The following is a 25,340-nucleotide window of genomic DNA, read 5'->3' on the forward strand; positions in this document are numbered from 1 at the left end:
GTAACACACACCTTTACTTCTTAAAATATTTAAGTATGGCATCAGGAACTCTTCTGGATGGTTAAGGAGATTAAAACCAATTCCGAGGCACGAACAATGATCTGGTAGCTGCTTTGCCCTTGGCTTCATTGACAGAATCACTGACTGGAGCTCTAGAGGACATGAGAGCACAGAGCTGTCAGTCCTCACGGTGGGCTCTTAAGATGAACTATGCACAGAAGTGATTATAATGAGCCGCTTCTTCCGGTTACTTCATGGTATGATGTCATTACTTTGTATGTGCCAGGATATGAGCAAAAGCTATGGAGTCATGGACTTGGGTGCATGCTATACTGAGGGCACGTTGGCACAGAAGCACAAGGCTCACCCATTCACCAGACGTCTAAAAGAGGTCCAGTCCCACATCTAGTCACACATAGAAGCCATACAGAAGTGGGAAGCCTAAGGCAGCAGAGCTTCTACTAAAAAGTATCTGATAATTCCAAGCAGAGCTTACACTCTCTTGTCTGGGTCTTCTTGGAAAGTGCTGATGGAGCCATTCAACAATGCCAACCACAAAATCCCCAAGGGGCATGATTCCAAATTCAAAACAACCTTTAGAGATAAAGGGCACTGATCATATTCATCTCTTCTTTGACTTTTCAGCTCAGTTTTCTGCCTTCATATAGTTTGAGTTGAAACTTTATATCTTCAAATGGGGCGGGGGGGGGAGGAAGCCATTATTTGCTCACTCATTGGCTGTTCGTTCTTTTATTTAGTAAATGCTTTGAAGATGCAATATATTTATCGAATTGTTGTCTAAAGCCTTGGAGATTCTAGAAGACATTTGCAAAAATAGCCCTGAGCATACACAAGAAGAACTAGAGGGGCTAGACTAAGAAAATAAATCTTTGACAATTGGAAGGGTGGGGAAAAATTAGGATGCAGCGTACAGGTTTGAGGAGAAAATGCAGGCTTTTATTCAGGAGCACTTTCAGACTTATGAAACTTACTGATTTATTGTTGGTCATTGAATTTATAAAGAGATCTTAGTGCATGATCTTAACATTGGTTCAGAGCTTATAACTCTCTCCTTAAACCATTACTACTGGCCAGTGTGGCACTAATTCACAACAAGAAAGGCCTTTTTGACAAATGAAATGTCAAGGTCAAGTGGCATGAAGCAGGCATGGGTCCCTAAATGAGCCCCCCACACACACACATACTTTTAATTTTATGACTGAACTAGTTGTCTTTTGATGACCTGCTCCTGCAAGACCAGCAGCTCTCACTTGTTGATAGCATGCTTTCCTGTGCGGTGAGGGAAGATGCTAGACAAACCACTCAGCTTGTTAGCCAACTTATATCCAGAGAAGTTATAAATATCATTTCTCCAAAAGCCAAATGATCAGCTTCTGCAGCTGTATTTTGATATCCAGATAGATAATGTGAGATTAGCTTGCTTGTGTCTCTTTCCTAAGCTTGACATACTTACTTCCTACGGGTCATAATTTGTGATTCTTGGTTATGACTAGGAAGGTGGTTGCTCTTCAAACTAAACATTCTCTGGGAATGATGCCCAAGATATCTGAGGTCAAGGTGGATCTTTAATACTTCTGTGCATGAGACCTTTTAAAGCATTCTCTTTTTCATGCCTGACAGCACAGAGTTCTGCTGTTCCCACCCACAAATGTACAGGTACCCACGTATGTCTTTGATCTCTTTAAAAGCACTCATTTGACTCCCTGTTACAGAAGTGAAGCCACTCTGAATTAAAATAAAAATACCAGACAGGGGCTGAAAACATGACTTTGTAGCTTAGAGCTCACGCTGCCATGGCAGAGGACCCTGGTTTGATTCCCGGTACTCCAGTGGTGTCTCATAACCATCTGTTTCCCCAGTTCCAATGGGTCTGTTGTTCTCTTCTGACCTCCACAGGCACGAGGCACACACACAGTGAACATGCATGTGTGCAGGCAAAACACCCTTAAACATAAAATTAAAAATTCCAGACAATTCTGTATTTTCACAAGGAATCAGCATCTTTGTCATCTACACACTGCATCTGTGTTCAGTCGGCAGACAGTGTGGACTATCTGTGAGCGCAACTGGATGGCAATATCAATCTTACATTGCCTCTCGCTCATCTTCGGTCCAAAGCCCACGCGAGACTGGCGTGGCCCCCAGGCCTTCATCTTCAGGATTCTCTGAGTGCAAACAGATTGTGCCCTTAGTTCTCAGGTAAGCTGACTTTAAGAACATGTAGACCTCATTTTTTTAAAAATCTAACAGCTTAAATTATATTATGTTTGGCATAAATGGCTCTTAATTAAGGAACAGTAAGACAAATGTTCTTGATGTTCAGGTGCAACAGGAAGTTGCTTCTTTTATTAGCGAATGTCTTGTGATCATACTTTCCTCTCAATGGCAATTTCTGTGACGTTTTATACTTAGAATATCTTTCCTTGGTCTTGATTTCCCTTCACCTTTATGTCTTGACTCATATGTCTTTTGTTATCTTAAAAGTTTTCTACTTACTTGGAATTAAAAAAAATCTTAATTGTGTGTGTGTGTGTGTGTGTGTGTGTGTGTGTGTGTGTGTGTCAGACCCCCTGGAGTAGGAGTTACAGCCACTTGTGGGCTGCCTGATATTGATGCTGGGAATCAAACTTGGTTCCTCTCTAAGAACTCCTAACCACTAAACAGTCTCTCCAGTCCCTTACTTGAGTTGTGTTTTTTTTTTATTGTAAGCTGAATTACAAAGCAGCACACATGATTTGGAAGTTATGAGTATAGAAACACAAAGATGAAAATTAGCTCCTAACTGGGCAGAGTGATGCATACGTTTGATGCCAGCATTCAGGGGGGAGAGGCAGAAGCATCTCAAATTGAGGATAGCCTAGGAGACAGAGTTCGGTGAACAGCTTTGAGGAAGAGGCTATGCCTCGTGTTTCTTCAGTATGCCTTAGCTCTAACAGAGCATGTCCTTAGATATTCAGAAAGGAGTTGGTTCATTGAGATTTTGGGGGCAGTAAATGGTAAAGATCATGGGTGATTCCCAAATAACTACGGAATCAGGAAATTTTTGCCACCGCAACAGGAATCTTGGTATCAAGGGGCAGTGAGAACAAATGATATTTAAGCAGCTTCACACTTGGGAAAAATAGCAGCAGGACTTTCCTGCTCACATTCAGGCATTAAAGAGAGACAGTTATCAGAGATACTCCCAGTTTGGATCTTGAGAAAAGGGAAATGACATTATTTTATAAGATAAGAATTATAGAAAACAGTGAGAAGCACATTTGATGTTAAAGTGCGAGGGTCTAAGGAAAGCAGCAGGCCTACCCCTGGGATTCCCGAGGATAGTCAAGCTTAGAGATGAAAATGTTGGAGTTATATGGCTGGAAGTGAGCTGAATTTATGGCAATAAAGAGAATTCCAAGAGGCACAGTAGAAATGGAGGAAGGCATGCACAAAACTCCACTGTGAAGGTCTGTGGCGGACAGGGAAGGGGAACACACCTGTCACAGAGACGAAAGAACAGAAAACACCTCCCTCCAGAAGTCGAAAGAAAAATAGAATTTTTTTTTGAGGCATTTCCAACATCAGAAGCGTGTTTGTTACTGGGTGGATTGTAGCTTCAGGATGAATTTTGCTCGAGTAGTTTACGTGGTGTGGAAGGAGCAGTATACAGCAGAGGAAGAAAGAAGGGAGGAGTCGCAGCTGGTCTAAAGCTTAGAATGAAGGATTGGGGACAAGGAAGCGGGGTTGCGGGCAATGCTCCTCGCCTCTGAAATGCCTCTTGGAAAATGCCCCCTGCTCTGGTACAGCTGGTCCCAAATTGTCTACTAGCCTCAGCAATGCTTTGGGCAAATTAGGGTACTGCCCCTTGTTCTGTGCACTAATGCGCAAAACAATCCCACACCAGTTAGTATTTAAAGGGGCATTTATTTGGGGGTTAAAACTCACAAAGCACCAACCATCAGGAAAGGAGCCTCGTCGCTGGGGCAGGAGCAGGAACCAAGCACCGGAACCAAGAGAGCCCGCGAAGCTTGCCTCTCTTTTTTAAAGATAAATAGACCACGCCCCAGTGGGCTGGTATCTTAGCAGCTATTGGCTGAAGGAGCAGAAGGTCCTCCCTCAGCTGCGCACACCTATTCCCGTGTGTGCTGGGGTGGCTTGGCCAGCAGGTCATGGGATGTATTTGTACCTTAAATGCCCCGTCTTTCAGGGATGTTCTGTAAAGTGAGCAGACTGGGAAGTTTCTGGTGGCACAAATATTTAAGTCAATTTCTAGTCCTTGGGAAAGCTGGCCGTCATTGGTAGAGAGGGTGCATGGACGGTATTCAAGAAAAAGAGAAGAAGGAAAGTAAAAGGGAGGCCTGAAGAGGTGGGCTCCAGAACCCGTGGTTAGATAGGAAGCACTGAGGGAATTCTCTTGCAGCCTTTAAAGACTCTGAACCAGTGATGTCTGTGAGCGTCCCATTAACACACCGAGATGGGTCTGTGAAGCACAGGCACGGCTTTGCAAAGAATAGCAAGTTTAAAGAAATGACGTAACCATATTAAAGGGAGGAGATAATTGAGGACGAGAAGGGAGAGAGTGGTAACGACCCAAATAACTTGTGAACTTTGACAACCAGTACTGAACCAGGTGCCTCCGTGTCAAGAAAGATGGGGTATATGGGAAGGGAAGAAAATAAAATGAATCCCGTTCTTTAAATAGGTTTGCTTATTGTAATAGTTCTAAAGCAATTATTATACTGTTTTAGAAATCATTGCATTTTATTCAGCAAACAAATAAATGTATTAATGTAGTTGGTGTCTATGACTTTCAGGGTAAAAGGGAAATGTATATATAGAATTAGAAATTCCAAGAAATAACAGATTGAAAATGGAGATAGTGCTGTGAACTCTAATTTGTAAAATAAGTGTGTAATAAAATATATACATGCTTATGCATGTAGTAACATGCCTTTGAGAGTACTTTCCTGTATGCATGCATGTATGTACATTTATATGTCTATAACTTTCATGTAGTACTTAGCTCTGTTAGCTTAAATTATCAAAAGGAACAATATACCTGTTGTATTAAACACAGCTAGCATTGTGCTACCCAGTGTCATGTTCTGTTAAAAACAGGAAAGACTCCAAGGATCACTGGTGGGTTAAAAACAGGGGACACAGGACCAGCGGCACAATGAGCCCAGCACTGTGGCAGAACACTTACATAGTATGTACGAAATCTTGGGTACCATCTCCAAAATACCAAAAAGACTTTTAAATTATTTAAGGTTGGAACACACAGGAACAAAATGACTTTTAGGTCAAAATCAAGAAATTAATTAAAAGATATCACAAGAATACAAGAACTAGATTGAAGAAAATCTCATTGACTAAGTCTGGGATAATCCAAGCAACAACAACAAAAGCGTGTAGTCCAGAGTTAGGAAGGGTTAGGGGAATGGAATTTATGAGTTCATATATAGGGTAAGTAGGTATAGATTAATGAAGGGAGTGATCTTCATGCGATGTACAAAAGGCCCCTGACACAAGCAGACAACATTAAAGCTAGAAAATTTTATCACGGTAAATTTAATTAATATTTTCACTTTATAAATTTGTTTCTTTCTACTGATTTTTTTTCAGATATGAAATAAAGTCCACGGGTGGGCAATGATATATTGTAAAGTATTTCTTAAGCAAAATATAATGATAAAAATGTATGTTCCTGCTTGAACATTAATCTCGTCCATAATTAACTATTGCTTTTTTCTTTCATCAGACTCTGACCTTTACAGTGTTCCTGTTGTGTGTGTTTTTAATGCCTAACTTTTCTGGAAAATGTGCAGAGGTCATAATGAGGCATAATTATGTACAGTATATAATTTTCTTTGGCCTTTTTCAAGTGCTAATTTAGCTATCATTTCTTCCTAAAGATTTTTTTTAAGAAGTGTATTTTAAAATGAAAGCCCTTTCTCCAGTTTTGACCTGAATTACTATTCAGTAAGTATTTCATAAAGACAGGAAATTTAGCAACACATATATAGATGTTAAGTGAACACTTTATACATATCATCAATTAAATAACAAATTAAAGAATATTTTGTTCCCTAATACCTTATATTTTATGAGATATAAATACAATATTTATAATAACTCACCTACCTCTTTAGTCCTTAAATTGCACATTATAAAATGTGTATCATTCCCAGCACCGCAAAAAAAAAATTCTTTTTAAACTGAACAACTAAATACATGGCTATCATTTATCACAAAATATCGTGAGGGCTAAGTCAAAAGTACTCAGCACATAGAGGCAGTGAGTGATGATTTATATTATCATTGTCCCCAATGAAGCAGCAGTAGCCAGTGCATCTATTTTGCTTCCTTCCCTCTAGCTTGCCAACCTATGGCACTAAGCATCAAAATGGTAATGATGACAATGTAGAATGAGTAAAACGGTCTGAAGTGGCTTTGAGTTACTTATGACTTAAATAATCCGGCTTGAGAACTGGAAGGGACTGACATGTCCCACCATCCAAAAACTGATCAGAACTTGCCATCACTGAAAAAGAAAGAACCAGGGCATTATTTCCTACTGCTTTTTATAACAAACTGTAAATGTGTTTGCAATGGAAAGACACCATTGGCAAATTGGAAAAGAATATACAGATTTTAGCACACAGAGAGAAATATTTGGGAAAGTAGCAAATGGTGACCATGTGAAAAAAGAGTTGCTTCCTGGAAGTTCGCGAAGCCTGGCCAGAGCTCCATCCTTCGTCTGAGACGCGTGTGAATGAGACGCAAATGTGGATGCTCAGTTTGCTCCTCACTCTGTTTTAACGGCAAGATGCATCCCAGTAATTTGGCTTTCCCTTTAAAGATTCTTTAAAATAAATGACACATATTTGCCAGGAAATGCAGACAAAAGGAATGATTTACTCTGGATTTCTGCCTTAGTTTAAGTAACTTGATCAACCAATAGAACCAGAGTAATTCTCTAACCCTGAAATTTTTTTTATAAACCAGCGGCTAGGGAATATTGGGGTTTAGAGAGGATTTCGAGCATTTTATGTTCTTAATGCTTGCAATCATTTAAGACCTTGAATAAATTTTGCTAAATAATGCTTTACATCTCTAATACCTCATTTGTTTACGGAGTTGGTAGATCAAATGCAAAGAAAAGTTTTAATAATTTTTACATGGTTTATTCTAACATATACCTGTACTCACTTGCCCCGAATTAATAAGCTGTATTGTTATATATCCTTATGATATGGAATCATTTCCAAATTTATTCCTGAGGCTTCCAGTCAGACTTCCCCAGACCATATGAGTGACGGGAAATGACACAGCAGGGAGCTGATGAGAACAGCCGCTTAGGTGGTGAGACGCCACTCTGTGAACACCTGGGACATCTTCATCTTCGGATTCCACAGTTCACACCGGGCAAGGTTCCCAGACCAGACTGCCTGGACTGGCTATTTCCCAAAGTGATGGAACCCAAGCTGCACAATGTTTCACACCTCTGTTTTAAATACTTTTTTTCCCCCTGAAGATCCTACTCCCCACAGTTCAAATTCTTCATGCCTGTGGGTAAACAGGGGCTGTTCAGACAAGGTTTGCATAGAGCTGATTCTCTTGTGCTTTGGGAACCTTCCTGGTTTTGGGGACACCTCCAATTTAGTGTGTGGTAGATACAATGCTACAAGGTTGTTAATTAGTAACAGCATGTAAACCTTAAGGGATATGTTTGAAAGAACAAATTAGACAGTTTTAAACTACCCTTAAAACAGCATCGTTCCAGTCAGCTGTCCTGTTACCTTTCTTGAGTGGATTTCGAGGAGAGCGAGCAGCCTCAATGGAAACTATTTATTGACCATTGCCAAAGGCCCGCAAATGCCTGTGCTGTGTTCCGATCGTCTGTATCCCTAAATTCTCAAGTTCGAAACTAATCTCCAGCACAACAGTATTAAGACATGAGTCTTTGGGGGGCATTTAGGTATGAATGCGATAACTGCCCTTAGAAAAGGGAGCTCGCTAGTGAATTACGCCTCCCTGTGAGGAAGAAATAAAAAGGCCCATCTATGAAGCAGTGAGCATGTTCTCACCAGATGCTCAATCTTCTGTTGTCCTGATTTTGGGCTTCTTAACTTCCAGATTGTCTATCTATAAGTTCCCTTGTTTACAAATTTCCCAGAAAATAAAGTATTTTGTTATGACAGTCAGTGGACTAAAACAACCTCACCTGTGTGAACGCCGTCCCTGTTTTGCGTGTATGCTGTCCCTGGGAAAGAACCTGAGGAGAGTTGCCTTATGCAGGTCCTGCTTTAGTTCATAGCACAAGGGCTAACAAAATGCATACCTTCTGCTTTGGGGGAGCCCTTAAGGGAGCCAATGATCTCAAGGTGTTAGCCGCAATGCCTTTGCTAAGGAAACTTTATGACATGGACCTCATCTACGCATATTAGATCGTTTTCCTTTGGACGTACAAACCAGTGGAGAGCCTCACATGCAAATGCAGCCGCAGTGTGGGAAGCATGTGGCTGTTTGTAAAGAAGCATCTGCATGCGTTGCTTGCATGCGACAATGCTGCCTGCAGCAAGTCAGGAGAGAACTCCAGGACTGACTTCATGGAACTCTTCTACACAGTGAGAGTGTCCACCACGACCTCAGCAGGGTCTCAGTTGAACACCTATTTTCTGGGCACGTCAAGCTTGCCATCTGTGACCAGGGAATGAAAGTTATGGGCGTGTGAGTCTTTATTTGTTTAGGCTGAAAAATATGAAAAAAAAAGGACTGAAATGATCTGACTTAAGACTGCTTTAGAAAACCACTTAGAGAAAGATCTCAATTATTGGTGCATTGAGTTTAGGTTGTACCACTTTTTCTGGTGGTTTTGATTGCACTAAATATCAAATCTATGACTAACTAAATTCCAGATCAATCAGTAATAGTGAACTAAATTCAAATTCTTAAATTACTGATGCAGAACAATCATTTAGTTTATGAAACAGTATATTTTGTTCTCCTAAAATTACAAATCAAATGAAAGCATGTATTTGGTCCCTGGCCTGTATATAGTTGGCTGACCTTTGCCTTAGAAAATAATAGAATATTGTGGCTTAAGGATGTCAATGGGTAAGTCACTCTGCACGGAACTGAAATTGACAATATAATAAAATCTAGAAAGAAAAACTTGCATGTTCTATGTCCCATTGACTTCAAGCTGCAGTCTATCTGCCTCTAAGACAACTGTGCCAGAGTTTAGAATTCCATAGCCCAAGCATGAAAGGTGAGTTTATTAGCAAATGGGTCACACAGGAAACATCCCGGGCACCCTGACCACCAAGCTTCTGCTGCGTCTAAGTAACTCTGGAGTTAAAGTGCAAAAGTGACTATATGTAAGCCAATATGTGTGGCTGTGTTACAATAAAACTTTATTCACAGACACAAAACTTTGAATTTCATTTAATTTTCACATGTCACAACACACTCTATTTTCAGCCACATAAAAGATAAAAGTCATTCTTTTCTCCCGGGTCAAACATAAACAATCACTGGGTTGAATTAGGCCCGTGGGCCATAGTCTGCTGACCTCTGTCTTAGAAAATAAAAGAAAACGTGAATCAGGAATGTTAGTGATCCTCTCGCACTCCATCGGAGATTCGAACCCAGCATCACCCGTAAGCCACAGTCGTAAAAGCCAATTCGTCCTGAGCTTCACAGAGAGAAGATAACTGGCCTCACCCAAGCTGTGACTCATTCTATAAAACTGATCTGAGCTCTTTAGAAATGTCAAGACGGTGAGGACCAAAAACGAGAGATATAGCAAGAAAAACTATTCAGGACCAATAAGATGCAGAGCTAAAAGGCCTATGTGGTCATTGTTTGGGCACTAGACTGTAGGTAATGGCCCCGAAAAAGAGCATGTCTTGAAACTGGAGAAATTTTACTAAGGATTATTAAGTGATATGAAAGAAAATACCTTTGTTCCTGGTCATATTAGCTCAAGACTTTACAAATGAAGTGTTGTACTCAAGAAATAAATTTCAAATGGCACAATCATACAAGAAGGTTGTGTGCGTGTTTGTGTGTGTTTGTATGTGTGGTGTGAAGATGAAGGGAAAAGATATAAAATACTAACAATAAATATATCTGAATTTTAAGTATACAGACATTATCCCTCTACCATTTGGCTCTTCCATAGATCTGAAATTAGCAAACTGAAATTGGAAAGACTGTGTGTACATGAAAAGAAATGGAGCTGTAAGACTTGGCAGTCCAAGTTGTTTTGAATGTAAAAGTTACGACACTTGAAGGTCAGTTACTCTGCAAAACTCCAGCATATTTCAATTTCATTCATAAGTGAGCTCAGTGTGGCCCGTTTGTTGCCTCCATCTGCTTTGTTCTCAATACTGCAGAACGTCTGAAACCTGAGCTGACTGAGTCAGGCAACAAAATATTCCAAACTGGGCTGTGGTATACCTAGATCCTCTTGTATGCAGATTTGTCCAACAACAACAACAATCTAAAAAAATACTTTTCCCCTTTGAAACAAAAACCACTCTCCTCCCCACAGTCCAACCCAGACCATATGCTCATCTGATCCTTGAAAATGTAGACAGACTAGATAAGAGGCAAAGGAAGTAGGTCTGAGGAAAATTAATTTGAGGAAACGTCATAACTGGTCTAGAGTCTGGTCAGAGAGAAACCTGTAAATTGGTTGGAGACACACAACATGTTCATTTGCCTATGTATGCCGAGGTCACACAATGCCTCACACAAGTGGCCCCCAAGGAATATTTGGGTGCCAGAATGAATAAGTGAGTGAATAAATGGACGGGCAAATTTGTTTTACATGGAGATGTCAGGTTCGGATCCCAACATAAGAAAAAGATTCAAGATGACTCTGGCACCGGACTGGACCACTGAAGGAAGTCATGGATTCTTCTTTTATTCACTTGTTTATTTGTTTATTTATTGAAATTTACAATAATAGAATAAACATATATCTTGAATATATTTTAGAGAAAACTTAGCACTTAAACGTCAAGATGCTTCTCTACATGTATGATGGAGACGGTCCCTTGACTTCAAGGGTTCCATCTGTTAACATTCAGTTCGGGTTGAAATGGACCTGAAATCATGACATATGAAGGGCGGTCGGAGGAACAGTGCTTAGGAGAGACCAGCAGGGCGACCATGGGACAGAGGGAACAGGAGTCCTGTGGGCTGCTGGCTCTGCAGCAGACATAGGACCAATGAGCGAAACTAAGAGGGGGGGCCGGGAGGGACACCCTGTGGACGTTAGCAACCCACGAAAGCACATTCTAACAGAAACACGTGCCCAGAGGAGGGACACTTTGCTTTACCAAACAGCAAACCATTATCGTGGGACATGTGTAGATAGAGTTGTCTGAGTTAATATAAACCGATGGGCTGGTTTCAAGGATAACTTGGAAGGTAGCGTCTACACGGGTGTGAGGCTGAGTTTCTTCCATCCCCTCTGACTGGAAAAGGCATTAGTAAGTCCAAAAGTCAACCTAAAAAAATTGGTGCTAATGTTAAGTAGATAATTAATAAATACTTTCAAATCCCAAGTCTTCATGACTATGTAAGAGGCAAACAATACACCTTGGCCCATTAATCTTTGAATGGCTTCCCAATGAACACAGATGATATCAATTACTGACCAAGAGAAATTCAGGTTGTCTCAATATATAAAATAATGCCTAAAAGAGGTCCAAAAATGTCCAAAGATGTCCACGCCTCTTGGATTTCGTCTTTCTTGTATCTCAGGCTACTATCCCTGCAAACTTTATTACTGCCTTGAGTCTAGCTAGGTTTTCCTCACTGCTCCCTACCACACACTTACACTAACATTTCCTCTTGCAATCCTTGTCCACACTAAAACTAGATGTCTCCCTAAGACTCCTCTGGAAGAAGTCACTACATATCTACGCACCTAGAATGAGCCATCCATTAAAAAATATGTGCAGGAAAGCTTGGAAGGGGCAAAACCCACACAAAAGTATTAAGGCCCGGTGAAATTACAGACAAGTGCTATGTAAGTGGTCCTGGGATGGTGATACTAAAGTCCTAGTCGTAAGATCAAATAAAGCCCCAAACAAACGACAAGTCCACCTCGTACACTGCACTGCACACCAAAGCTCCAACAACTCCGCGAACACTTTCATTCCTCTCCATTTGTCCTTTCCTCATATTACATCAGAGTGATCCGCCTCCGGTATCCCAGCCTCTCCCTCCACTCTCTCCTGACCTATTACATCAGAGTGATCCCCCGCCGGTATCCTAGCCTCTCCCTCCACTCTCTCCTGACCTTTCTCTTTGCCCCGTCCCTTGCTGCTGTCTCTCTCTTATGACTCTTTCCCTACCCTTGCCATCTCCCTGTAGGACGCTATGGTGTGTTGTCTGTGTAGTGGGCCATTTTGCCTCTAACCAAGATGAGCCTCCAAAGGCAGTTCATGGTTTCTAGCTGCATTCCCTGAATCTCGAGCAAAGACGCTAATGGGTGGTCCTGGTGAATGAATGATTGTCATTTCTGTGGCGACATACTTCTGTCGTGTTCTTTCTGAAATCTAATAACATACTGTGAGTGGTTTCGCTTTGCACATCTTTATCTAGTCGTATGTTTTAATGCAGGAATCTCAAAATAAAGATTTTATATATATATATTCCATGTTACCCCACTCAATCCTCTGATTCAGCAGATTCTGTGGAATACCTACTGTGTGTCAGGCACTTTCGTAGGAGTGATACTATAAAGTAAAAAGCTGCAGTCTCAAGTCAAAAAAAAAAACAAATGAAATATTTCTCTGCTGATTTTCTTAACGAAATAAATACACCTGAAATCTATAGTTTAGATAAAATAATAGTCCATTTTTCTATACTTTTTATCATCCACCAAAACCATTCAAATAATTATTTAAATTAAATAGGACATGTAAGAGATCTCCCAAGACAACTTGAAATCATTAACAAGTAGAAATAGAAGCATTTAGTATAAAGGGTTTTTGATTTAGGGGAAATGGCCTTTAAACACTTGCTGTTTCAGGATGTTCACTTACAGTGAAACAGAAAGAGTCTGAACGTTATGAAGGCTTCAGGCCGAGTCTGCAGTTTAAGCAACTTAAGCCTTTTCTGCCATATGGATATGTTGGAAGCTGATACATGTTATTTTTTTTCAGAAACAGATGCAAGAATTTGGTAAGAACACAGGTAGAAGAGATCATTAATTTTCCTTTCCCCCAATATGCTGTTTTTATTATGCCAATTTTAATTACCATGCATTTGAATGGGTTTAAGGCTTATATTCTCCACATCACTGGACATCACAAACATGAAAGCATTTTATACTGTCATACATCAGTGTTTGTACTAGCTTATACATATGTACAGAAATTATTCACAATCCTCACCTTGCTATTTCCTCCTCTCAGATCAACATACCATTACCATGAAAGCAGCTTTTTCATGAATGGGATAAGAAAGACAGCAAGGCACACAGTTTGTAAAACAACGTTTTTCTCATTACCACCCCGAGAAGCATAGAAAACAAACAAACAGACAAAAAAACAACAGTAGAATGTACCAATTTACAATATACAACACCATCAGAGTTGTTTCGTGAAGTGCTGCATAGAACAATATTAAAAAGAAATAATTAAAATGATGCTTTTAAATGTCATTTAATTTTGTAACAAGGACCAATATGTCTCCTCTATACCACAACCAAATCAAGGGCTGGCTTTTTAGGTAAATCTCTTTCAATAAACAAAACATAATACCATGGAATTTTTCAGAGCCAAACATCAAATTGGTCAAGCACTGGCGGGGAGGGGTGCCATTCCAGACAGTGGGTTTGATGGACCACCAATGTGGTGAACTGCAGAGCTTGAAAGGGGAGGCAGGAGAGGAGGTGGCAAACAGAGGTCTCGCTGGAGAGAGAGGGTTGGCAGAGGTAGCTTGGGACGGGAATCCATAGGAGAGCAAGCAGCTGTGTAGACATGAGAGGTGAGCTAAAGAGAAGCGATGCACACATCCAGATCACAGAGCCCACATGGACAGACCGTTCAGAGGAAAGGTGGGCCATCTTCAGAAAGTCAATGTGACAGGTGTCCGTGACAGCAGGACAGAAACCAAGACCAGCCCAGGGTGGATCAGGCCAGCCCTGAGCGGCAGCCAGGCTCGCTCTAGGAAACAAAAAGGCGACAGGAATAGGTTGCAGAAATATCTCTGTCATTTGCAGAATGAAGCCCTTTCAGGAAGCTGCCAGTGGGGGACCAGTTGCTAAAGATCTGAAATCAGAGACATGACTAGCTCACTAGCTCAAGGCTCAAACCACATACAAAAAAAAAAAAAAACCCTACATTTTCAGTTCAGCAAGATGTACATATACTTTAATATATTTATATGGTTCCAATAAATAACAAAAATCAAGTATATAATCTTTTCTCTGGGTCATCATTCATTCTTCTGTGGGTGATCTCACTTTTATGAAGATGGTTCCACATCTGTATGAGAAGGTCAGGCAATTAATACCAAGGGACGTGACGATGGGCGAACAAGAGTTCGCAGACTGCGTGGCCGGCTCTCGGGTTAGCACGCCCTTCAGTAATTTGTGTGTGATGTGGAACAATTCTATTGTGCAGTGATGAAACCGTCACGAAGTTGCGACAGTCTTAAAGGCCTTAGCGCCTCACCTATAATTGGGTATAATTAGAATATACAGCTCAAACATGACTGTGGTTCATTTTTAGGCACAGGAAACAATGAGAAAACTAAACTGATTCAATTCTCTTTTTATGTGCGATGATTGCTAGGAATTCGTCCCAGGCTCATTCTGTCCTCCTTATTTCTAAATGACTATAGCACCTGGTCAGATCGGAACAACATCGAAATTCCAGGATACAATTACTTTAGGTTCTCAGACTAGCGCTCAAAGCAGGCCCCTGCCTGCCTGGCTTTAATCTACATTCTGCAGAGCTCTATCAGGTTTTGTCCTGACCTCTTAGAAGCAAGTATTCTTTTGTGTTTTTCTGTCTCTTTCTATAAACTTACAACTTTGTGCAGGAGTCAGAAAGAGTTTTCCAACTGTTGTTCCGCTCCAGCCAAACAGGAGTTGGGAAGCTAGGGGAAGTTAGCAGGAATGGGGAGACAGATGGAGGCAGATGGAACAAAATTTGGTACAGTAAAATAATGCAGTAATTCAAGAACGCACAGAGCAGCATTGCTCAAATGCTGAGGAGGTGACTCATCAAAAGCTGCCACCGAGCAGGGAATCCTCGGGTGGAGCAAATCCTGTCTCAATAAAGAGCTGGCAATTGAATTCCCTGTGGGTGATCAATTCTTTCAACTTGGCACACTTGGGAATAGGCAGGCCAAATGGGCTCAAGCCCAAATATCTCCTCTCTCTCTCTCTCTCTCTCTCTCTCTCTCTCTCTCTCTCTCTCTCTGTCTCTCTCTCTCTCTCTCTCTCTCTCTCTCTCTCTCTCTCTCTCTGTCTCTCTCTCTCACTCTCTCTTTCTCTCCCTCTCCCCCCCCATGTGTGTGAGAGAGACTGACTTTATTTAATAAAATCATTTTTATTTAGCATGGTAAGTTATTCAGATGTGCCAGATAATTCAAATCTCATCCAAAAGAGCCTCGGTTTAGTAAGGCGATTTAAAGGTAAATTTTACAAAACTATACGCATGGTGTCTAGTGAAAGAATAATATACATGCCCCCAATGGAGTTCCCTAAAGCTGCTTGGCCAGGCCTAACCAGCGCCAGTTCAGTAGGAGGCGGAGGCACCATGTGAGAAGTGTTTGTTTCTACCACGTTCTCGGTTTATGAAAGCAGACAAGAACTTTAAACTGCACATGTGCAAACCTGAATGTGCATCCAATTAACAGTCATCCAAAACCTGAAACTCCGGCCACCGCCACACTTGCAGACAGATAAAGCAGGCAAGACAATGAAACTAAGACCAAAGAAAGTAATTAAGACTCTCCCCTCTTGTCACTTACGCGCGCGCGCGCGCGCGCACACACACACACACACACACACACCCCGTGTACACATCAAGCCATCACAAAACCTGAAGGCGAAGACATCAAAGTACACCCTGGCTGCACATGAGGAGTTAACTTCTTACGCGGCAGGATTTAGCCTGCCTGAATTTTAGGGTTAAACCGTTCATCAAAGATCACAGGCTTATGATGAGGATTATGAAGAAATAACTGTCAGAATACAGCAAAAAGATTAGCGCAGAGTACCTCTCTTAGGCAGGTCCTAGGAGGCGTTCCACACATACACTGTGTGCTTCCTCCAAATTAGCAGAAAGAGCTGCATCTCTCCAGTCACCTCGCCTTTGATGTGACTTGCTCTAACTGACCTCTCTATTTTTACAGAAATGCCACACAGAAATGGAAGCAGTGAAAAGCCCAGCGGTTGCCTGGGAAGAAGTGCAAACGCACTCACTGCTGGGCCCCACTAACGCTCCTCACAAGGGTTCAGAGGTTTCTACTTTGAACATAGTAAACAAAATAATTTTCAAAACTCTTCGCAGAGAATTTGCTCCGGTTGCAGACTCTATGCGTGATTCTACGTCACGAACACTTTCGAGTGGAATGATAATCACTTCATCATCTGAGAATTTATTTCTGAACAAAGAGCTCCAGCAAACTGACTTTGGTGAATTTTGCTGTCCTGATGCAAGGATGGTCTTGTCTAAGGGTCTTCGAATGGCTGTTAAAGAGAAGAGCCTTCACTGCTTTGGACCTTGTGGTAAGAAGAACAATTACAAACAAGCTCATTCTGATGTGATGTGTCGTCTTTACCAGGCCCTTTCCTACGCTTCCTGACATCAAGTGCCAAAAGCTTAGCAGCATTTTCGGACTAGGTAACTTCTCTGGTGATTGTGTTTCCGCTATATGTGAAAGTTTACACCCAATGCTTGTAACTAGCTCCAAAGCCAGGCTCCAGGGTGTTTAGTTACATGATGCCACAGTGTACGCGCGCAACACACACACACACACACACACACACACACACACACACACACACACGCACGCACGTGCACACACATCCTTGAAAGTGGATAATAGGGGCCACATATGGCTGCTGACACAGCTCTAGGTAGGTAACAAGTCACTTGGGGGAGATGTCAGTTCTGCAGAAGTAAAATCTGGCTGCTTCTCCCTTCGCCCACAGTAGAGCCCGGTGTGGGGTGCAAGAGAACCCTGCTGCCGGGCAGGCAAGCCGCTGATAGTTTTACACTGTCTGTGCTTGTAAAATGTGACAATTACACAGATCCATCAGCACCTTCCCTTCCCTCAAGTCAAAAAAATGGAATCGCTCATCATTTACATTTCATTTCAATTCCATTTCTCCACGTGAGGGAGCGAAGAGACTCCCGGAGGAGCAAACAGGGAGAATACATTCCAGAAGGCTTCTCCAAGGCCTGGGCTCTCTCTGCTCCGCGTCTGGGTAGGCCCGGTGACTGGGGTCACAGTCACAGGCTGGCATGCTCAGGGTGCTGTTGTTTCCTTTTTCAGAAAACAAAATCAGCCAAGCTCTCCGTGCCTTCTGTGGAGGCGGGCAGAGCCTGCATCCAATCAGTTCTAACAGAACTCGCTCTGAAGCAGCTTATGGAATCCAAGTTACTCTCCCTGGATGGTCAGTTCTACTGCGTCCTGATGGAGAATTTGATGATAGGGTGGGCACCACTCACAGAGAACACATTTCTCTCTCTCCTACTTTTGTTCTCACTCAGCCAATTGTAAATAGGGTCTGAAATAGAAAATTAGTGAAGTGCCATTAGTAAGTAGGGTGGCTGTCTTCAGCTTTGCATATTGAGTTTATTTTTAGGGTACATATATGGTATAGGTTGCCCCCCTCGCTCCCCTTTCTAGCAGCTCTACACAGAATCACACATTTTAATGAGCTTAGGGCACAGGTGTTGCAGGAAAAAAAATAATGATGTTTGCCATTCATCTTTCAAATTAAATAATGTGTTTTTAAATAGTAACTTTTTTCATAATACATTATGGGAACAACATTTATCTGTCACATTTTAAAAGATGTATTTGTAATAAATGTAAATTACTTTTAGAAAATCAGTAATTAGGCTCATCAAAAAATAAACAATCTGCCACAAAAAAGATAATCTTTAGCATAGTTAAGTATAATAACTGTTATTTGAATAAGTTAACAAATTAGGGTAGATTGCTTCTGTAATTCATTTCCTATAGCACGAGTGTAGGTTACGCATTAGGTTTCTGCAGTGGGGGCGGAGGTGGTACACTATGCACCTCACCCCTTGGCGAAATACAACTCTCATATCTGAAAGCTAAATTCCTCTTTAAACTTGATCGAGGAAGTACATTCATCATTTGGGGTTTAGAAATGGAAATAACAGAATCCTTGTGTCACTTTAGAGCCATCTCTCCATCCCGGAATTATCAATCAATAGCTGTCTTATTAAATATGAAAAGTAGAATGACTTTCTCAAAAAAAATGATGGCAATCAGCCTGTCACCTTCAGGCAAAATTCAAAAATTCTGTTTTTATCAAAACGCCATTAAGTTGTCACATATTCTCCCAGCCCTTGTGTTCTGCGCTGGTTCTCAGTCTGTGTGTGTGGAAGTCAGGGGATCTTCTTTGAAACCAGCCTTCCCCTCCTGCTGGAACTCTCAGGCATGGCTATGATTAGGAGCTGAGACAGCATAGCCCTTCTGGGGGAAATGAGGGGGCCAGCGGTTATGTGGGTAAAGCTCAACTCTGGAGACACAGCCGAGTACCGAGTGGGAGCTCCAGGGAGGAGAGCGGCTACGGAGCGTGCATTCCGACCTTAGAATTGTCAGGGGTGACTGCGGCTTGGAGAGTAGTTTTCTAGGCCAGTTGAAGAGTTTGAAGCCCTCAACTGTTCAGCTGTTTCCTCAGATATTGTATTGCTCTTGACAAAATGATAAAACAAATATAATGTCATTTAAAATGTCAAATTTTCACCAGTTTTCCTCTTATGCTTTTCACAGTTACTTTCACGGTTGTAAGCGTTTCTACTTAAATGTCCTATTCAGACATGTATGTGTCGTGACTAGTCAGTGTTCTCAAATGGCTCTATTAATGCAAACTCACACACACACACACACTCACACACTCACACACACACACTCACACACACACGTGCGTGCATGCACATGTACTCATACATACCTTTCAATGAGATGATTTCCATGCTTGGGGTCATTACATTCTACCTATGCATGTTTCTATGTCGATCTTCGTGAAAGTTTACAAGCTTTTCTTTACAGGTTAAAGTTTGCGGGCTGGGATACAGCTTGGTCTTGACTTTTGGCTGTTTTGCATTCAATGGGAGAACTTGAATTCTTGATTTGGCTGAAGTAGCATTATTGCCTTCTGGCATTCCTGATTCACCTTGGCTCCTTGCACCTCCATCTTTACTGGGCTGTCCTGAAGGAGTGGTAAGCGCTGAGCTTTTTGCACAGCCCTGGGGTGTTTGGGATGCATCATCCACTTCCTTTCCATTGTCACCTCCTTTCTGAGGGGAAGGTCCTGGAAGAGCCACTGTGTCTGTCTCATTGAGTGGGAAAGCAACATCACTGAACACAGGAGAGCTGGCTGTCACTTGTCTTGGCATAGCAGCTTCCTGGGGAGCTGCTGGTTCATCTGGAAGGGGACTAGAGAAACAGGCTTTCTCATCAAGATCATCCTCAACACACGCTTCAAAGAAGCATTCAATGTCTTCCTTGTCATCGAGGCTAAAGTCCACAGCATCCGGTGGCAATGGAGTGCTGCTCTTCTCGTCTATGTAATTGGTGACCTCCCCACAGTCACTGTCATGGGATGAAAGAGATAAGTAGGAGTAGAAGTCTCCCTTTCTCAGGGGCATGGGCCGATGGGAATGTTCCAGCACTTTCTCCTTAATTTGAGTTAGTGAAGTGGGGGCCGCCACCTCACTCTCAGGTTGAGATTTACTTTTTAGGGCTGTGGACGCCATGCCAATGATTTCCTTCACAAAGTCGTGCACTGAACTATCTTCAGCATCTTTTTCATGGGAAACATCTGGCTGGCAGTGGCAACAGGAAGTTCTGTTGCTGATAGAAGCACTTTCCTCTGTCTCATTTTGTCCGAGTAGGCAGCAACCAGCAGATTTTCCAGCCCCACTTGGTGCATCATTAGACAAAGCTTTCAGTCCATCACTGTCCTGTCTGCTTCCAACTCTGGTTCCTGACAGCAATTCTGGGCAAGGGCTCTCATCGGGCATGCAGGGGGCACTTTCATTTTCACAATGGTGGAGGTTTGGGCCTGTCTGTGGAAGATGCCTGTCACTTGGGGGTCCGAATTCCTTTCCAGCAACATTTGAATCCTCTGAACTGTCCATTGATGCTCTACACTCCCTGTGCTCAGAGTCAGAACTCTGTTTCACGTCTAAACCAAGGTTCTCTGATGCCTCTGAGGTTCCGTTCTGCTTCTCCTTCTGTCTCTCCGGAGCACTTTCAATATTGCCATTTTCCATGTCAGCCACGTGGGGATCTTTACTAACCTCGTAAATATTTTTCTTGTTTTCACCTTCTGTTCCCAAGTCATGAGTTCTGAGTGAATTCCTTCCATTTCCATTGTTTTCAGAGAGACATTTTATGGAGCCGTTCAGAAGGGCGTGGATGTTCAGGGTGTCTGAGGGGTTGACCTTCTCACTGCGGCCCCCATCTTTATCGCCTTTCATTTCATCGGGGGCACCACACCGTTTCTTTTCTCTTGCCAAGGAAAACTTCGGTCTTACCCAAGTCTGCAATTCTTTCTTTATGTAGTCCAGCCCAGACATCAGGTGGCTTTCTTCATAAATTTCATCGTCCGTTGCAATACTGGAGTCATCGTCCTCGTCTTTGAGGCACAGCTCTTCTTCAGTCAAGGTGAGCGTGGAGCTCGAGAGGAGGTCACTGTCATCTTCGTCGTCGGTGCAAGCAGAGGTGCAAGAGACATTAACAATCATGCTAACGTTGACGTCACTCTCATCAGCCACCGAGCGATTCAGGCGCTTCCTGAATGACACGTTGGACTCTGGGATCTTGTTTTTGTGTAACACGATATCCTCCGAGCAAAGCGAGAGCTCCTCGCTACTACTCAGTTCTGTCAGAGACGCTGCCGAGTCCTCATTGATAGACGACGCGACATCCAGTGACATCTGGCCCGTGAAAGACATCCTTTGGGAGCTGCTCTGGAGGGTGATATCAGAGACACTTCGCTTTATCTTTTGCTCCGAGGGGCTCTGGATGTTCTCCAGGCGATTCAGGAGGTCTAATGTCCTCTTGCTCAGCTCACCGACTGAGCCACTGCTCACGCTTATGTCCCCGGAACTGTGACAGCTGAAAAGATCTTCGTTGCTCTTATAGGATGTCCACCAGCTCTCTAAAGAGGAGCTCCGCTGGAGGCTGTCGCTGCCATTTTTAAAGACACCTAACCCAAACAAGTCACCCTCCGGAGAAAGGGACTCTACAGATGAGCTACGGGAGACGAGGGAGAGCTGCCTAGCATTTGGAATGCCCGCCAGCGTCTTCTCTTTGTCGCCGCTTTTATACGAGCTGCGACCCATTTCATGGGGCGCGCTTGCCAAAATCTTCTCATGGGGAGGCGCATCTGGTTGTAACTCCGGAGCCTGATGTTTAGATCTGCAGGATTTTTTATCAAAATAAAAACCACAGAGAAGGGGATCCTCCACATGTGCCTTCTCACTCTGTGACTGTTTCATTATCATTGGTAATTTGAGCTTTGAGCCTTGGAGGTATGAGTAATCATAAAATGTAAACACGTCATGTTTTCCTTGTAATTCTTCCCCTAAACAATCGGTGGTGTGTTTGGTACCGCTATTTAAATCTCCAGCTTTTCCATTTACACAACCCGCTGCTGAGACGGAGGACTGAGAGATATTTGGAAGCTTAATGCATTCGTCCCCATCTTTAAATTTTTGCTTTAACACGTTGACTGCCTCTCCCATTTGTGGGTCCAGATGTTCGGTTTCAGGGTTACTTGGGGACCCATCCACCATCCCGAACAAACACATTTCAGAGTTGGTAAGCATCTCATTGTCTCCTTCGCTGACAATTCCACTCTCGCTGCCTGAATTCTGGCTCACGTCTCCACTGTGACATGGGCAAGGCCTCACCAAACTGGTGCCCCCTAAAAGATCTGGCAACGACTTTGTAGAGGAAAATGAAGAATCCGTACTGAGGCTCTTAGTTAAAACACCAGGCTGGGCCGGGCCTGTAGGCTTTGGGCTGCTTTTCAGAAACGGAGTGTGGCTGTCCTTGTGGAGTTCAACGTTGTGAAGACTGTACACTTGGTAAACGTGTGGGCTGGAGGGTGCAGTGATGTTTGAGGTATACTGGGACCCACAGTCACCTGCCTCCTCCTCATACCCAGGGTCCTGGTGGCATGTCTCTTCAAGATTCACTGAGGGTATGAGGAGCTCAGGGTCTTGATCAAGGTCGTTTGATTCTTCGTGCAAACTAATTAGCTTGTTACTTATATCTGTCTCATCCCACTCTAGGGCATCTTCACTCATGCCATTCAGGTCCATCAATCCAGGGTCTATCACATTCAAAGACTCCTGTGTAGAAGGGAGGGGAGAGAGAGAGAGAGAGAGAGAGAGAGAGAGAGAGAGAGAGAGAGAGAGAGAGAGAGAGAGAGAGAGAGAGAGGAGAGGAGGGAAAGAGAGAGAGGAGAAAGAGATTAGAGAACATAGTGGAGAACTTTTATCTATTATAAAGCTCTTGAAAATTAGAAAATAAAATTGAAGCAGAAGTTGGGGGTGGCAGCATCAGTAACTCTGCCTCTCCTTGAAATACTATCCAGACACTGTGGGGACAGCTCTTCCAGCAACAATGATTGTCACTGAGGCGTTAATGCACATTCACATGTAAGATACAACTATCACATGATCCTTCACAGACTTCGCCATTTCCTCTTGATTGTACTATATTTTAAATCTTGGTTTGGGTTGGTCATTGTGGATTGAATATAAAATCTGTCACATGGGCTCATGTTTTGAAAGTGTGGCCCCCACTTGATGACACAATTTTGGGAGCTTCTGGAGAGCTTTGTGGGAAAGGTTTAACTGGAAGAAATGTGTCACTTGAAGTGGGTCTTTGGGAAGATCTTGTCCCGCTCCTTTCTCTGCTACTTCTTCACATCAGAGCAAATAACAATCCTCTGCACATGCCCAAGGACATGGGGTCAAGTGACCATGAATGTGTTCCTTGGAAACTATGAACCAAAAGAAATCCACCTTCCCTGAGATTATTTGTTAGATATTTTAGTAGTGTTATTCAAAAGCATTAAAAACTATCTAGTATATGAAGGTTAAAGAGTCCATGAAGTTCCTCAGAGTACATTTATTCTCATCTTGTTTACTTCCTGAATCTGTCATCGAATATGGCCTGTAGTTATGCATTGCAACGTTCTTGCCTTGATTTCTGGGTTCTCCACTTAAATTCCCATTTACCTGAGAACCTAGATCAGAGTACACACCTTTCTTTTTCTTTATTTCCTGGGTTCTGCCATGAGAACTCGTCTCTGCCACACGTTAGATCCAAGATGAGCAACACTGGAATCTTCCTGACGATTCCTGGGGAATTTCTTAGCCATTGCTTCCTCAATCCCTTTCTTCTCCATTCTCTCTTGGTGAGAGAGATTTCTCTTTGACTTTTGTTAGCCATCACTATTGATCCTGCCTGTGTTCCTTACGAGGAGACTCTTCCAGTCCCACATGCTAACTATCTAAAGATGTTCCTGACCCCCAGGGATACCGTGGCCCAGATGCCCTCGTAGCTGTTCTCTGCCTCCCTTTATGAGAACTCAATATTCTCTGGGACGTTTTACGGCTATTTATGTAAATCCTGAGATGTAGCCATGAAACAGGCTCCTACAGCATCCCCACTTGTCATCCAGAATCTGGTCACATTGTAGAGCCAAGGAAGGTGACACAGGCACATTGGGCCCTGATGGCCGCTCCTACCACTGAACCATAAAGAGCATCCTCAGTTCTACGTGCACTTAAGCCGAGGAGGCAGATGCCTGGATATGACTCCAGAACTAGCAGACTAGTTAATGGCCCGACTCTGCTCACCCGCTTTATTCCCTGCTAGTTAAGCTTTTGAGGCATCAATACCATCACATATAAAATAGACATTGCTCTTTGGATCTTTCAAAATCATTCTTTGGATGAAATGCGAAATAATTCTAAGTCCCCAGGGAAGCAACCCATATTTGGCAACTAATTCCTACCACGTGCAGAATTGCTCACAAGCTCCTTGCCTCCTCCTTGGCTATCTCCTTCTCACCGTGGCTTCTAATTTGCTCTTAAAAACAATTCGCGATCTGATCGGTAAGGAGGGGGCGATTCCTTTAACAAGCCAGCGTTTTCTCATTACAAGTCAGGTTATCTCGGCCGCCGCGGTGCTTCCATTCTTCAGAGGCGGGAAGACAAGCTCACCTGGAGCACATTCGAACACAGTCTCAAAGCCCCGTCCTTCCTACAGCCAATAGTCAGAGGACGCCTCCCAAACACAGTAAGTGCACTGTAGCCATCAGTGCTTTATTATCCTGGATATGCAAGAGATTCTCTGTACAACCCAGTTTAGTTGAAAAGAGTCCGGGTATAAGGCAAACATCAATTAGAGGCTATTTAAATCTTTTCTAACAGAGATCTTTCCTGCTTCCCGTGTTCTAGCAGTTAATCTAGTACACGGCCAGTTATCACAGCCACTTAGATACCCATTCACTGTGATGAATTTTTATTACAATTTCTGTTTATTCTTTGCTTACTGATAAAGGGAAGGACTAATGACCAGTCGGTATAGGTAGTGAATGTTAAACTCTTCCGCTGTAGGAGCCATCAATCAGTCTACTCAAATAGTATATTAATTTCCCACACTATCTTGCCCGACACAGTACTGACGACGGTGCTGATAAATAATTAATCTTTTGGAGGAACTCTTTGTTATGTCTGCTCAACTTGGATGTGTGACAGCGGAGGCTTTTCCAACGGGGTCTCAACCGGAGAGGCAAGAATTGTGCCATCTTGTGCCAGGAGCCGCACCTAAGTGATGCTTGCAGCTCACCCTGTCTCGGGACGCAGTCATTAGCAGATGCAGCGTTATGGCTTTACAGATTCAAGCCCATGAAAGGACAGAACTCTGCAGTACCTGAATGAGCGGATCTAAAGCCACTGGGATGAAAGGATTAAACTTGGTTTGTGATTTTTTGCCTTACCTCTTTTTCATTTCAAACTTCCTCAAATTTTTCTGTGTGGTACTTCTAGGGAGTAGCTGAC

The 25,340-nt window shown here is 42.7% G+C and overlaps 1 protein-coding gene across 7 annotated transcripts in view; it reads right to left on the reverse strand.

Annotated features, from left to right (window-relative positions):
• Positions 1-10,930: 10,930 nt before the first annotated feature.
• Akap6 (A-kinase anchoring protein 6) overlaps positions 10,931-25,340 on the reverse strand; it is a 385,697-nt gene continuing 371,287 nt past the window's right edge. For 4 of the 7 annotated variants that reach the window (XM_075948273.1, XM_075948278.1, XM_075948279.1 and 1 more), the window contains 2 exons: positions 19,205-22,616; positions 10,931-14,198 (listed from right to left, as the gene is read on the reverse strand). In XM_075948273.1, the coding sequence (XP_075804388.1) occupies positions 19,245-22,616 (3,372 nt within the window). In that variant the 3' untranslated portion in view covers positions 10,931-14,198; positions 19,205-19,244. The other 3 variants (XR_012907746.1, XM_075948276.1, XM_075948277.1) reach the window with 3 other exon arrangements.

Source organism: Microtus pennsylvanicus, chromosome 14, assembly GCF_037038515.1.
Source record: "Microtus pennsylvanicus isolate mMicPen1 chromosome 14, mMicPen1.hap1, whole genome shotgun sequence".
Lineage (NCBI taxonomy): Eukaryota > Metazoa > Chordata > Mammalia > Rodentia > Cricetidae > Microtus > Microtus pennsylvanicus.